Source organism: Coregonus clupeaformis, unplaced genomic scaffold, assembly GCF_020615455.1.
Source record: "Coregonus clupeaformis isolate EN_2021a unplaced genomic scaffold, ASM2061545v1 scaf1524, whole genome shotgun sequence".
Classification (NCBI taxonomy): domain Eukaryota; kingdom Metazoa; phylum Chordata; class Actinopteri; order Salmoniformes; family Salmonidae; genus Coregonus; species Coregonus clupeaformis.
The window spans coordinates 41,412-55,482 of NW_025534978.1; the positions used below are offsets into that span (position 1 = coordinate 41,412).

The window sequence follows — 14,071 nt, forward strand, 5'->3', positions numbered from 1 at the left end:
CAAATGCTTCCTGTAGATGTTGATCAGTCTCTCACGTCGCTGTGGAGGAATTTTGGCCCACTCTTCCATGCAGAACTGCTTTAACTCAGTGACGTGTGGGTTTTCAAGCATGAACTGCTCGTTTCAAGTCCTGCCACAACATCTCAATTGGGATTAGGTCTGGACTTTGACTAGGCCATTCCAAAACTTCCAATTTGTTCTTACTGTGGAATGCAGAGTTTGGTTTTCGCCAGGCATAATGGGACCCATCTCGTCCAAAAAGTTGACTCAAGTTTGCCAAAAAGCACCTGGATGATCATCAAGACTCTTGGAAGAACGTTCTATGGACAGATTATTCAAAAGTATAACTTTTTGAACGACATGGTTCCAGTAATGCCTGGCGAAAACCAAACACTGCATTCTACAGTAAGAACATCATAACAAAGGTCATGCATGGTGGTGGTGGTGTGATGGTTTGGGGATGCTTTGCTGCCTCAATACCTGGACGACTTGCCTTAATAGAAGGAACCATGAATTCTGCTCTGTATCAGAGAATTCAACAGGAGAATGTCAGACCATCCGTCTGTGAGCTGAAGCTGAAGCGCAGCTGGGTCATGCAGCAAGACAATGATCCAAAACACACAATCAAGTCTACATGAAAATTGCTAAAAAGCAACAAATTGGACGTTTTAGAATGGCCTAGTCCAGACCTAATCCAAAATGCTCTGAGACCAGGTTGCAGCAATAGGCTACTGATGTATGGTTAATGCGCTCGGCTGACTGCTCTGTCTTCTGACCAAAAACCATATTTTCCAACCACAACAACGTTGTTTATCGAGAACAATGAACACATGAACGTTTAACACTGTGACTCACCACAGCCACTATTTCTGTGGAAAGCCCCCCCTTCCTCCCCTCATCTCTCTCTCACCACACACACACACACACACACACACACACACACACACACACACACACACACACACACACACACACACACACACACACACAGCATATTCACACCCCTGCACCTCTTCACTTTAACCATTTAGTGAGTCAGATGTCTCTGTTCTATTGATGGGAATCAGGTTCTTCAGGGTTGCGTCCCAAATGACACCATGTCCCCTAGACAGTGCACTACTTTTGACCAGGTCTCTTAGGGGAAACACCCCTGGTGTGAGTGGAATGTCCCCTTTCCTGTTTCCTGTCATACTGGGATTCGTCACACAGTGATGTTGCAATTACACTGGAACTAGTGATTGACCACATCTGCCTCACACCTCCCTCACTCCTCCCCTCTGTGTATGCGCTCTCTCTTGCTCTCTTTCCTACGTGGTTCACTTTCTCACTGTATCTCGAGCGAGTAGGAGCTCTGATCTTTAGCTCCACACAGTCCACAGTACCTCGTCTCCTCCAGGACTCCAAAAAGGTAAAGGGCTGTTGCTCTGCTCGTGGCTGGGAAAGGGTGCTCTGAGCTGGGGGGTTTCAGAGTGGTTCTTTGGAGGATATAATAAAAGATGAATGAGTTGTGTCTAGGACTAGGAATATCTGTGTTTGTTTTGTGTGTGTGGCTATGTAAGAGGGAAAAGACTTGTTAGAAAAGGTTTAAAAAAAAAAAAATCAGTTTAGAGAAAACACACCACCAGTCACACTACCTTATTCTAGCTTTGTCTTGGTGCCTAATGTTTGGCAGCGCTGTTAGATGTGTGCACACAGACAGTGGCAAACTGTACTTAACACACCAGTGAATTTAATAGCTAACCAAACCATGATATCATTTATGGGGAACTGTTCAGCTGTTCTGTGGGATGTTGGATTAAGGAAATGAAAATGAAGCCTTCTGTAAATGTTTAACTGACTAGGGTGTGTGAGTTCGGGTTCCTCCCCATGTTAAATGTGTATGGTAAAGGTCAGGGTTGGGGTCAATTCAAATTGAAGTCAGTCAGTTCAGGAAGTAAACTGAAATAATTGAAAAAAGGGAATCTATATTCAATGACTTCTTAGTAAACGGAAGAGGAGAAGCTATTTATTTAAAAAGTTGTTAAATTTTTTTTTTTAAATTCAAAACACTTCCTGAATTGGGTGTCTTTCATTCTTATTAACCCTGGTAAAGATTGATAACCAGATTACAATATCCTCTGGGGAAATGGCTAGTAGTGATGGCGCACTGGTGTGTGTGTGTGTGTTTAGTAGGGATAGTGAATTGGTGTGTGTGGCAACAGCAGGTCCGCTTGCATAACTCTCTGCATTGTTGGGAAGGGCCTGTAAGTAAGCATTTCACTGTTAGTCTACACCTGTTGTTTATGAAGCATGTGACAAATACAATTTGATTTGATATTCATAATGAACTTTCCCAACTTCACTTGTCACCTACAGTACAGTCACCCAACTTACATTTACATTTTAGTCATTTATCAGACGCTCTTATCCAGAGCGACTTACAGTTAGTGAATATTATTTTTTTTTTATACTGGCCCCCCGTGGGAATCGAACCCACAACCCTGGCATTGCAAACGCCATGCTCTATCAACTGAGCTCTCTCTCTCTCTCTCTCTCTCTCTCTCTCTCTCTCTCTCTCTCTCTCTCTCTCTCTCTCTCTCTCTCTCTCTCTCTCTCTCTCTCTCTCACAACCACACACGCCCATGCATTCACACACGTACACACAGACGTCTTTTGCATCATTTTATCTTGTCAAACACATTAGCAAGAAACGCCTCATATAAGAATGTCAAATACACTTACTGTACAGTTGATGGCCCAGCCAACTTTAACTGTCTTGATCAGTCTTGTTCTCTCTTTATTCTCTCACTCACTCACTCTCACACACACACTCACACACTCTCTCTCACACACACACACACGCACTCACTCACACACACACACTCACACATACACACACACACACTCACACTTACACTCACACACACTCACACACACTCACACACGCACACACACACACTCACTCACTCACTCACTCACTCACTCACTCACTCACTCACTCACTCACTCACTCACTCACTCACTCACTCACTCTCACACACTCACACACACACACACACTCACTCACACTCACACACACTCACACACTCTCACACAATCACACACACACTCACACACACACACACACATACACTCTCACACACACATACATACACTCACACACACACACACACACACACACACTCACACCCAGCGCTATCAGGCTCCATTGTGTAGTGTGCTTGGCAGCTGATTGTTGTCTTGAAAGTGACAAGTAGGTTGTGGCTAGATCATAATGTAGAAGTGGTCACAAGAAAGAGGCAAAATGAAAAAATGCAGGGCCTTAAGAGAGGAGGAAACTATTTTACAAAATAAAATGCATCATTATTCCCATATCATTATTACAGAGAATCAGACAAATTATGCTACCCTCTGCCTATTGGCTACTTAGTCTCAAAATACAACACTGCCCCTTTAAGACATAAAAATGCTCTTTACCTGACTCGCTTTTCAAAGATGTCTTTAAATGCACGCGTTTTGTGCTCTTGTAGGAAGCAACCACTCCCCTATTACTGACTACAAATTATCTATAACTGGGCTAATAACTCACTAACTAGCAAAGGATATGAACAAATGTACACAGGTGGCTACATGCAGCTCTCGCTTTGATCTCAAAACAAGCGCATCTACTCACAACCTCTCATGCTGTAAAGACAGTCCAGTTCAAAGTGAATGGCACATATATGGCAATGGTTTATTTGCATATAGGCCTACTGCAGCTCTGATTGGTTATGGCGCACCGGTCCGTATAGAAGTATGTGCCTGAGTCGTGCCTGTCAATGCAATTGAATCCTACTCTGATGCATTCTGCCTACAACAAAGTCTGTTGTATATTTGGTTTTGCATACTAAGTCTTGCATAGTTTGTTTTGTTTCGGTATGTTTCATTGAAAGTAGCTAATATTGCATTGATTCGATCACAATACCCACAGTAAAGGGAAACGTTGATAGTGTTAACAAACGGGGAAAACTAGAGAGTTGAGTGAAGTTCAATCTCGTGCTTCTCTGCACACTGATATTTCTTCTGCGCAGCAGCAGTCCCACACACACACACACACACACACACACACTAAACAACTCTACCTCACTTCCTCATGATCCCATGGCACAAAGTCCACTGATAAGCCTCCATTACAGCTTCACAATAACACTATTGTCAACTACATGATGCGGTATAACATTTACTCATAGGGGATGTCCCAAATTGCAACCTATTCCATATTTAGTGCACTACTTTTGACCAGGACCATGTGGAATAGGGTGCCATTTGGGATGCACCCATACAGTGCATTCGGAAAGTATTCACAACCCTTGACTTTTTCCACATTTTGTTACATTACAGCCTTATTCTTAAATCGATTAAATCATTTTCCCCCCTCATCAATCTGCACACAATACCCCATAATGCCGAAGCAAAAACAGGTTTTTAGTCATTTTTGCAAATGTATAAAAAACAAACAAACGAAAATATCACATTTACACAAGTATTCAGACCGTTTACTCAGTACTTTGTTGAAGCACCTTTGGCAGCGATTACAGCCTCGAGTCTTCTTCGGTATGACGCTGTATACGGTAATACCTGTATTTGGGGAGTTTCTCCCATTCATCTCTGCATATCCTCTCAAGCTCTGTCAGGTTGGATGGGGAGCGTCGCTGCACAGCTATTTTCAGGTCTCTCCAGAGATGTTCCATTGGGTTCAAGTCTGGGCTCTGGCTGGGCCACTCAAGGACACTCAGAGACTTGTCCCAAAGCCACTCCTGCGTTGTCTTGGCTGTGTGCTTAGGGTCGTTGTCCTGTTGGAAGGTGAACCTTCACCCCAGTCTGAGTTCCTGAGCACTCTGGAGCAGGTTTTCATCTCTCTGTACTTTGCTCCATTCATCTTTGCCTCGATCCTGACTAGTCTCCCAGTCCCTGCCGCTGAAAAACATCCCCACAGCATGACGCTGCCACCACCATGCTTCACCGTAGGGATGGTGTCAGGTTTCCTCCAGACGTGACGCTTGGCATTCAGGCCAAAGAGTTCAATCTTGGTTTCATCAGACCAGCAAATCTTGTTTCTTGTGGTCTGAGAGTCTTTAGGTGCCTTTTGGCAAACTCAAAGCGGGCTGTCGTGTCTTTTACTAAGGAGTGCTTCCATCTGGCCACTTTACCATAAAGGCCTGATTGGTGGAGTGCTGCAGAGTTATATAACCTCTACATTTCCTGATAACGTGTAGATTTCTATAAAAGATTGTTTGTTCTTAACGACTGACCTGCTTACTGTAAGTAAAGGTTATTGATGAGCCTGAGGTTAGATTGAATCAGGAGGTTAGAATTTGTATTTATTTATTGAACCTTTAATGAACCAGGAAGTCCCATTGAGATCAGAAGACCTGTTTCCCAAGGGAGACCACAATTATGTTTAAATGATGTGATGTAGTATAGCTGATTCCAGATGACATACTGAACTGTGTTTGCCTATGACTGACTACATTGTCTCAAAACTATCTGAGGGGTCCTAATATGGCTTTGAATCTTTTACTGCAGTGAGTGATTCTTGGTAGTCTTAAACAAATCTACTTTGAAACCAAAGTATACACCTCACAAACATTGTTAAGGGCTTAAAGAAAGAAGACACCTGTACCATGTCAGGTAAGAGTTGAAATCTATTCAATTTTGAGTTTGCATCCCAATATTACACTTTATATACATCACAGAAGACTGAAATATAACAAAACGGTTTGACATAGAAACACCGGATTTTCGTGTGTTAAAAATAAATAAAAGCGTTATTAATGATACAATTATGAAAAATATGAATAACATTCCACCCATGAGGCCAAAGAGGGAGCTTCTGGACATTGACTGCAGGAAAGGGCTACACCTGTATTTTGTATTGACAACTGATGTGTCATTGTGGTGTGACAATTTAACGTTTTCTAACTAACTCTTAACTGTTGTTCATTCAACAGTAACATAGACCAGGATTAGGGTTATAGTTAGGGTTAGGGTTATTCTGATGGTTTTAGCTCCATGGTGCCACAGTGGGTGGGTTAGGGTTAGGGTTATTCTGATGGTTTTAGCTCCATGGTGAGTATACACAGTGGGTGGGTTAGGGTTAGGGGTTATTCTGATGGTTTTAGCTCCATGGTGCCACAGTGGGTGGGTTAGGGTTAGGGTTATTCTGATGGTTTTAGCTCCATGGTGAGTATACACAGTGGGTGGGTTAGGGTTAGGGTTATTCTGATGGTTTTAGCTCCATGGTGCCACAGTGGGTGGGTTAGGGTTAGGGTTATTCTGATGGTTTTAGCTCCATGGTGAGTATACACAGTGGGTGGGTTAGGGTTAGGGTTATTCTGATGGTTTTAGCTCCATGGTGCCACAGTGGGTGGGTTAGGGTTAGGGTTATTCTGATGGTTTTAGCTCCATGGTGCCACAGTGGGTGGGTTAGGGTTAGGGTTATTCTGATGGTTTTAGCTCCATGGTGCCACAGTGGGTGGGTTAGGGTTAGGGTTATTCTGATGGTTTTAGCTCCATGGTGCCACAGTGGGTGGGTTAGGGTTAGGGTTATTCTGATGGTTTTAGCTCCATGGTGCCACAGTGGGTGGGTGGCATTCATTACCGGTGGTGTGTTATAGGCTTGTACTACTCAGAGGCTACAGGCCAAGTCTTTGTCCAATGAAATGTCACCACTCTAGGTATTTGTCCAATGAAATGTCACCAAACCTGCCCGGTTGAATACAGGAGTGTGTATCATTGTTATAAGCAACAGCTTGATCAAGAAGTGTGTGTATGTGTGTGTGTGTGTGTGTGTGTGTGTGTGTGTGTGTGTGTGTGTGTGTGTGTGTGTGTGTGTGTGTGTGATAGAGAGAGCGAGAGAGAGAGAAGACAGGTGAGAGAGAGAGGGGGGAAGGGGAGAGAAGGTGGGGGCAGAGACATATTTTTGTAAACGTGATATTTTCATAAGGTGTGCTCACTGTCTTCCACTCCCTCTCTCTCTCTCCCCTATCCCACCTCTCCCCCTTCTCTCTCTCTCTCTCCCTCTCTCTCTCAATTCAATTTCAATTTCAATTTAAGGGCTTTATTGGCATGGGAAACGTGTGTTAACATTGCCAAAGCAAGTGAAGTAGATAGTAAACAAAAGTGAAATAAACAATAAATATTAACAGTAAACATTACACTCAGAAGTTTCAAAAGAATAAAGACATTTAAAATGTCATATTATGTATATATACAGTGTTGTAACAATGTGCAATCCTCTCTCTCTCTCTCTCTCTCTCTCTCTCTCTCTCTCGCTCTCTCTCTCTCTCTCTCTCTCTCCCCCACACCCCAGACAGTATGGAGAAGAGCCAGTATGGACCCCCCCAGGATGTGTCGGCTCCCCCCTACCCCGGCCCCCCAGTGGGCTACCAGGGAAATGGCGGGGGAACTGCCTACCCCCCTCAGCCTGGCTTCCATGGAGGTAAGAGATCAGATCTACACTGATACTCTTAGGGACAGTATAAGCTTACACTCTTAGAAAAAAAGAACCTAAAAGTGTTCTTCCTGGAACCAAAAAGGGTTCTACTTGGAACCAAAAAGGGTGCTCCTATGGGGACTGCCAAATAACCCTTTTTGAACCCTTTTTTCTAAGAGTGTAGTCCTAGACTAAAGAGCTATTTTAATTGAGATTCTCCATTGAGCATGCTTTTCAGACCAGGACTAGGTTTAATCTGTGTTCAGGAAACCAGCCCTTACTCTATATGTAAATTAGAATGTTACTGGACAGCAACTCCCTTCAACAGTGTTTTCATTAAGCGTTTTGGAAGTATGTGTCACGATAGCCATAGATAACGCCAAGGTAGTGGGTTCGATCCCCGGGACCACCCATACACAAAAATGTATGCACGCATGACTGTAAGTCGCTTTGGATAAAAGCGTCTGCTAAATGGCATATTATATTATTATATTATTATGTCATGAACATCATTGTTAAGTGCTGGCCAACCACTCTGTATCCCTGGGTTTGTGTTCCCATAACGCTGGCCAACCACTCTGTATCCCTGGGTTTGTGTTCGCACAGCGCTGGCCAACCACTCTGTATCCCTGGGTTTGTGTTCCCATAATGCTGGCCAACAACTCTGTATCCCTGGGTTTGTGTTCCCATAACACTGGCCAACCACTCTGTATCCCTGGGTTTGTGTTCCAATAAGGCTGGCCAACCACTCTGTATCCCTGGGTTTGTGTTCCCATAATGCTGGCCAACAACTCTGTATCCCTGGGTTTGTGTTCCCATAACGCTGGCCAACCCCTCTGTATCCCTGGGTTTGTGTTCCCATAACGCTGGCCAACCACTCTGTATCCCTGGGTTTGTGTTCCAATAAGACTGGCCAACCACTCTGTATCCCTGGGTTTGTGTTCCCATAACGCTGGCCAACCACTCTGTATCCCTGGGTTTGTGTTCCCATAACGCTGGCCAACCACTCTGTATCCCTGGGTTTGTGTTCCTATAACGCTGGCCAACCACTCTGTATCCCTGGGTTTGTGTTCCAATAAGGCTGGCCAACCACTCTGTATCCCTGGGTTTGTGTTCCATAACGCTGGCCAACCACTCTGTATCCCTGGGTTTGTGTTCCAATAAGGCTGGCCAACCACTCTGTATCCCTGGGTTTGTGTTCCCATAACGCTGGCCAACCACTCTGTATCCCTGGGTTTGTGTTCCTATAACGCTGGCCAACCACTCTGTATCCCTGGGTTTGTGTTCCAATAAGGCTGGCCAACCACTCTGTATCCCATGGTTTGTGTTCCCATAACGCTGGCCAACCACTCTGTATCCCTGGGTTTGTGTTCCCATAACGCTGGCCAACCACTCTGTATCCCTGGGTTTGTGTTCCAATAAGGCTGGCCAACCACTCTGTATCCCTGGGTTTGTGTTCCCATAACGCTGGCCAACCACTCTGTATCCCTGGGTTTGTGTTCCCATAATGCTTGCCAACTGCTCTGTATCCCTGGGTTTGTGTTCCCATAATGCTGGCCAACCACTCTGTATCCCTGGGTTTGTGTTCCCATAACGCTGGCCAACCACTCTGTATCCCTGGGTTTGTGTTCGCACAGCGCTGGCCAACCACTCTGTATCCCTGGGTTTGTGTTCCCATAATGCTGGCCAACAACTCTGTATCCCTGGGTTTGTGTTCCCATAACGCTGGCCAACCCCTCTGTATCCCTGGGTTTGTGTTCCCATAACGCTGGCCAACCACTCTGTATCCCTGGGTTTGTGTTCCAATAAGGCTGGCCAACCACTCTGTATCCCTGGGTTTGTGTTCCCATAACGCTGGCCAACCACTCTGTATCCCTGGGTTTGTGTTCCCATAACGCTGGCCAACCACTCTGTATCCCTGGGTTTGTGTTCCTATAACGCTGGCCAACCACTCTGTATCCCTGGGTTTGTGTTCCAATAAGGCTGGCCAACCACTCTGTATCCCTGGGTTTGTGTTCCATAACGCTGGCCAACCACTCTGTATCCCTGGGTTTGTGTTCCAATAAGGCTGGCCAACCACTCTGTATCCCTGGGTTTGAGGTAAATGACACAGTGTATTGATGTATTTATTTATTTATCCCTTATTTATCAGGTCCCCAACCCAGCATGTACCCACCACCTCCCCAGTACAGCATGGGCATGGCACAGCCTACAAATGCATCTGGCGGTGAGTCGCACACACAGACACGCACATGCACACGCACGCACACACACACACTGAAGAAAACTCCAAACTATCTGACCAAAACTACCTCAATCGGTTCCTTATTTTATTATTCACAGTACCCCAGGTGGAAAACGAGAACCAAGTTGTACACACAGAAGGTATTGGCTGGATATCCTGGCCTTAGCAACACCCAGCCTTAGCAACCCCTCTAATCCTCTACCTCTGTGGGGGTTTGAAATATAGAACTAACAACAAACAACCTCATTTTGGGGGGGCCTAAGTGGCTCAATCCAGTTCTGTCCTGTTCTATTCTGTTTTATCCAGCTCTGTCCGGTTCTGTCCAGTTCTAACCCGTTCTATCCAATTCTATTGAGTTCTATCCATTTCTAGCTGGTTCTATCCGGTTCTGACCAGTATTTTCCTCTCCCTACAGTAACCCATGTGGTGGTGATTCTTTCTAGTCCAGTTCCATCCTGTTCTATCCAATTCTATGGAGTTCCAGTTTTATCCAGTTCTACCTGGTTCTGAGCAGTTCTGTCCAAGTCTGTTCAGTTTGATCCAGTCCTGTCCAGTTCTAACCTGTATTCTCCTCCCTCTGCAGAAACCCAGGTGGTGGTTCTGTCCTGTTCTATCTGGTTCTGACCAGTTCTATCTGGTTCTAACCAGTGTTCTCCTCCCTCTGCAGTAACCCAGGTGGTGGTTCTGTCCTGTTCTATCTGGTTCTGGCCAGTTCTATCTGGTTCTAACCAGTGTTCTCCTCCCTCTGCAGTAACCCAGGTGGTGGTTCTGTCCTGTTTTATCTGGTTCTGGCCAGTTCTATCTGGTTCTAACCAGTGTTCTCCTCCCTCTGCAGTAACCCAGGTGGTGGTTCTGTCCTGTTTTATCTGGTTCTGGCCAGTTCTATCTGGTTCTAACCAGTATTCTCCTCCCTCTGCAGTAACACAGGTGGTGGTTCTGTCCTGTTCTATCTGGTTCTGACCAGTTCTATCTGGTTCTAACCAGTATTCTCCTCCCTCTGCAGTAACCCAGGTGGTGGTTCTGTCCTGTTCTATCTGGTTCTGACCAGTTCTATCTGGTTCTAACCAGTATTCTCCTCCCTCTGCAGTAACCCAGGTGGTGGTTCTGTCCTGTTCTATCTGGTTCTGACCAGTTCTATCTGGTTCTAACCAGTATTCTCCTCCCTCTGCAGTAACCCAGGTGGTGGTGATGCAGCAGCAGCTGCCTAGAGACGTGCCCGGCCAGATGACGTGTCCCCAGTGTCAGGTCCAGGTTCTGACGGAGACCACACACACCACTGGACTGCTCACCTGGGTCATCTGTGGATCACTCGGCTTTTTCCTGTAAGTTAGACACGCATGCACACATACACACACACACGCATGTACCATATGCAGACATGTAGCACACATTCTTTTTTTCTGTACAGATGGATACACACACTGAATCTCTCTCTCTCTCTCTCTCTCTCTCTCTCTCTCTCTCTCTCTCTCTCTCTCTCTCCCATCTCTCTCTCTCTCTCTCTCTCTCTCTCTCTCTCCATCTCTCTCTCTCTCTCTCTCTCTCTCCTCTCTCTCTCTCTCTCTCCCATATCTCTCTCTCTCTCCCATATCTCTCTCTCTCTCTCTCTCTCTCTCTCTCTCTCTCTCCCATCTCTCTCTCTCTCTCTCTAGGTGCTGGCCATGCTGTTTCATTCCGTTCTGTGTTGACTCCTGTAAGGACGTAGAGCACCACTGCCCCAACTGCAAGAGGGTGATCCACATCCACAGACGTATGTGAACAGACCTAGACCAGACACCTGCCACAAAGTGATCCACGTCCACAATGCGGCCATCTCCGGCCCACAGACACTGCTGCCACAAAGTGATCCTTACCTTTATCAATCTATCCCAGTACACCACTAGGTCCAGGAACGCTTTCACTACCTGAGTAATGGTGACTCATATTTCCAACCATAACACACACTTGTGAAGCAACGTGCTCCTAATGAAAATAGAAATGGCTGTGGTGAGGAGTCACAGTATAAAGACAATAGGCATCTGTTGCTGAAATGACTACTGGAAGACCAGCTTAACATCTACTGGTGTCAATGTGTACAAGCCGCCCCAACTGCAAGAGAGTGATCCACATCCACAAAAGCATGTGAACAGGCACAAAAACACCTGCCACAAAGTGATCCATATCTACAAACCCTATATATGAACAGACCTAGCCACAACACATATTAATTTAAATCTATTAGCGTTCACTACTAGCAAATCCAAGAGGCTTTCTATACCAGAGACTCTGTAATTCATATGACACACACACATGCACAGACACACACACAAACTACATGAACCAATTCAGTGCATAATCCACATTAGAAAGACAATAGGCTACTGTCTCTCTGAAATGACTACTGCAAGGGCAGCTTCATCTACTGTGAATGTGAATGTGTGACAGGATATCCTTTCACCATGTTTTTGGTCAGTGTGTTTCCCAGGTGACCCTAATTAGCAGGTTGACGTTTATTGTCATGAATCTTGCCCTGGAGGCAGAACTGAGCAATTTCCAATAGATGGGCCGGCTGCGAAAGTCAAAATTGACTATATCATAAAAATTCATGAAAACAAAAATGAGCTTTTTGGTCTTCATTTAAGGTTAGGGTTAGACATTATGGTTAGCATATGATGACTTTGTGGCTGTGCCAGACAGTGACCACTCTGCAGAACTGCCTCCAGGGCAAGATTCATGACAATAAATGCCAACCTGCCCCTAATTAGGGGGAAGAGGTTAAATAATAGACAGCCATACAAATGTACAGTACAAAGACCAGGGGCCTGTTGCACAAAACTAGGATAAGGGATTAAGCCAGGATATCTTGGTGATCCTGGCTCAATTGATCCGTAATCCGGTTGCACTAAAGATGGATAGGGGGCAGGAGGATATGTTATGGTATAAATTACCATGGAGATTTATTCTGTGGAGCTAGCCTGCTCCAGACCAGGCTAAATTCCAGGATCTATTTAATCTCATCCCTAATGTCAGTCAGCAGTCACCACAAATGGAAACCAATAGTTATTTCACTGCTCACTATACATTGTTATCACATATAACTAGACCCACTGTCATTATTTAAACGTGTGTGATCATTAATTTCAATGATTTTGGATAAAAAACGATTTTTAGATGATGTTGCTATCATTAGATAATTTACAGTTTCCCATAGACTATAAGGCTATATATAAAATGATAGAATATTAGGGCCACAGAGGGAAAAAAACACAAGTCATAATATTGTAACCAGTTGTTTTAAAGGAGGACAGTTGTTAAAATGACAGATGTGGGGCATTTCGTGAAATTGTACTTCAGTATGGTTTCATAAACAAAGACATGCTGATGTGCCAGAATATTAAGTATCACATTGTCATAAGTATCAAAACTGTAAAAACAATATGTAGCTTTTCTGCAGAAAGAACCAGCCTCATAAATTTATGACTTTATCCTTTTTCTTCAGTGTGGCCCTAGTACTCTGTCATATAAACAAATACACATTCCATATGAATATAAAAACACAATGTGTAACATTATGTTCCTTTATTGAATAAGGACAAAACAAAGCAGGTAAACCATCAGCTCCTTTCGAAACTGAAGTCACAGTGACTCTACAAGATGGAAAGCACAGAATCCAAGCATATTATACAAAATGATACATACACATTCAAAGGTCTGTATATAACACACCCTGCATGTCTGCACACTAAAATAAATGCAGGACAAATCCATACACATCAACTGAACAGACAAATGAATGGATGCAGTAGCCTCCCTGCAGCCTTGTATTACACACAGTATACCGCACAATCATAAGAGGCCAAATTCGTAAAAAAACGAACCCAAAAAAAACCAAATTCCTCTGCCACCGCAGGACATATTTAACCAAAATTGAAAGCACACATACTAACTAAAATAATTCAACACATATTGGTCCCTCAGCAGCCGACCACTGTCGTCATCAGGGAAGATTGCCGGATTGTCCCAGTCCATGGCTGGTGGCACTCTGGGGGCCCTCTCCTTCCTCAGGCAGGCCACATTGTGGAGGACAGCACAAGCCACAGTAATATCACATGCCCTAACAGGGCTGACCCTTAATTTGTGAAGGCAGTGAAAGCGTGCCTTCAGGAGGCCAAAGGTCATTTCAACTCTGGCCCTGGTCCTGGCATGGGCATGGTTGTAGGCCTGCTGTGCTTCCTGGGGGTCTGTGAAAGGTGTCAGGAGAAAAGGCTGGCAGCCATACCCCCTGTCTCCCAGCAACACACCAGAGAATTCACCTGTCAACACAAAATCTCATCATTACTACCTCATAAACACAGTGATATTCTTGACACAGCCATGATGGTTATAAATAGGGG

General features: G+C 44.7%; 2 protein-coding genes across 4 annotated transcripts in view; both read left to right on the forward strand.

The window, feature by feature from the left end:
• LOC121560301 (lipopolysaccharide-induced tumor necrosis factor-alpha factor homolog) overlaps nt 1-14,071 on the forward strand; it is a 61,908-nt gene that overhangs the window by 22,133 nt on the left and 25,704 nt on the right. The window lies entirely within an intron of this gene.
• LOC121560299 (lipopolysaccharide-induced tumor necrosis factor-alpha factor homolog) lies at nt 1,228-12,348 on the forward strand. Of its 3 annotated transcripts, none has more exons than XM_041873308.2 (6): nt 1,228-1,408; nt 7,335-7,459; nt 9,606-9,680; nt 9,797-9,838; nt 10,870-11,020; nt 11,351-12,348. In XM_041873308.2, the coding sequence occupies exons 2-6, from the start codon at nt 7,336-7,338 to the stop codon at nt 11,454-11,456; spliced, it is 498 nt and encodes a 165-aa protein (XP_041729242.1). In that variant the 5' UTR covers nt 1,228-1,408; nt 7,335; the 3' UTR covers nt 11,457-12,348. The 3 variants fall into 3 exon arrangements, with proteins under 3 accessions (XP_041729242.1, XP_041729241.1, XP_041729243.1); XM_041873307.2 differs by having other exon boundaries at nt 1,232-1,408; nt 7,331-7,459; XM_041873309.2 differs by lacking the exon at nt 9,797-9,838 and having other exon boundaries at nt 1,236-1,408; nt 7,331-7,459.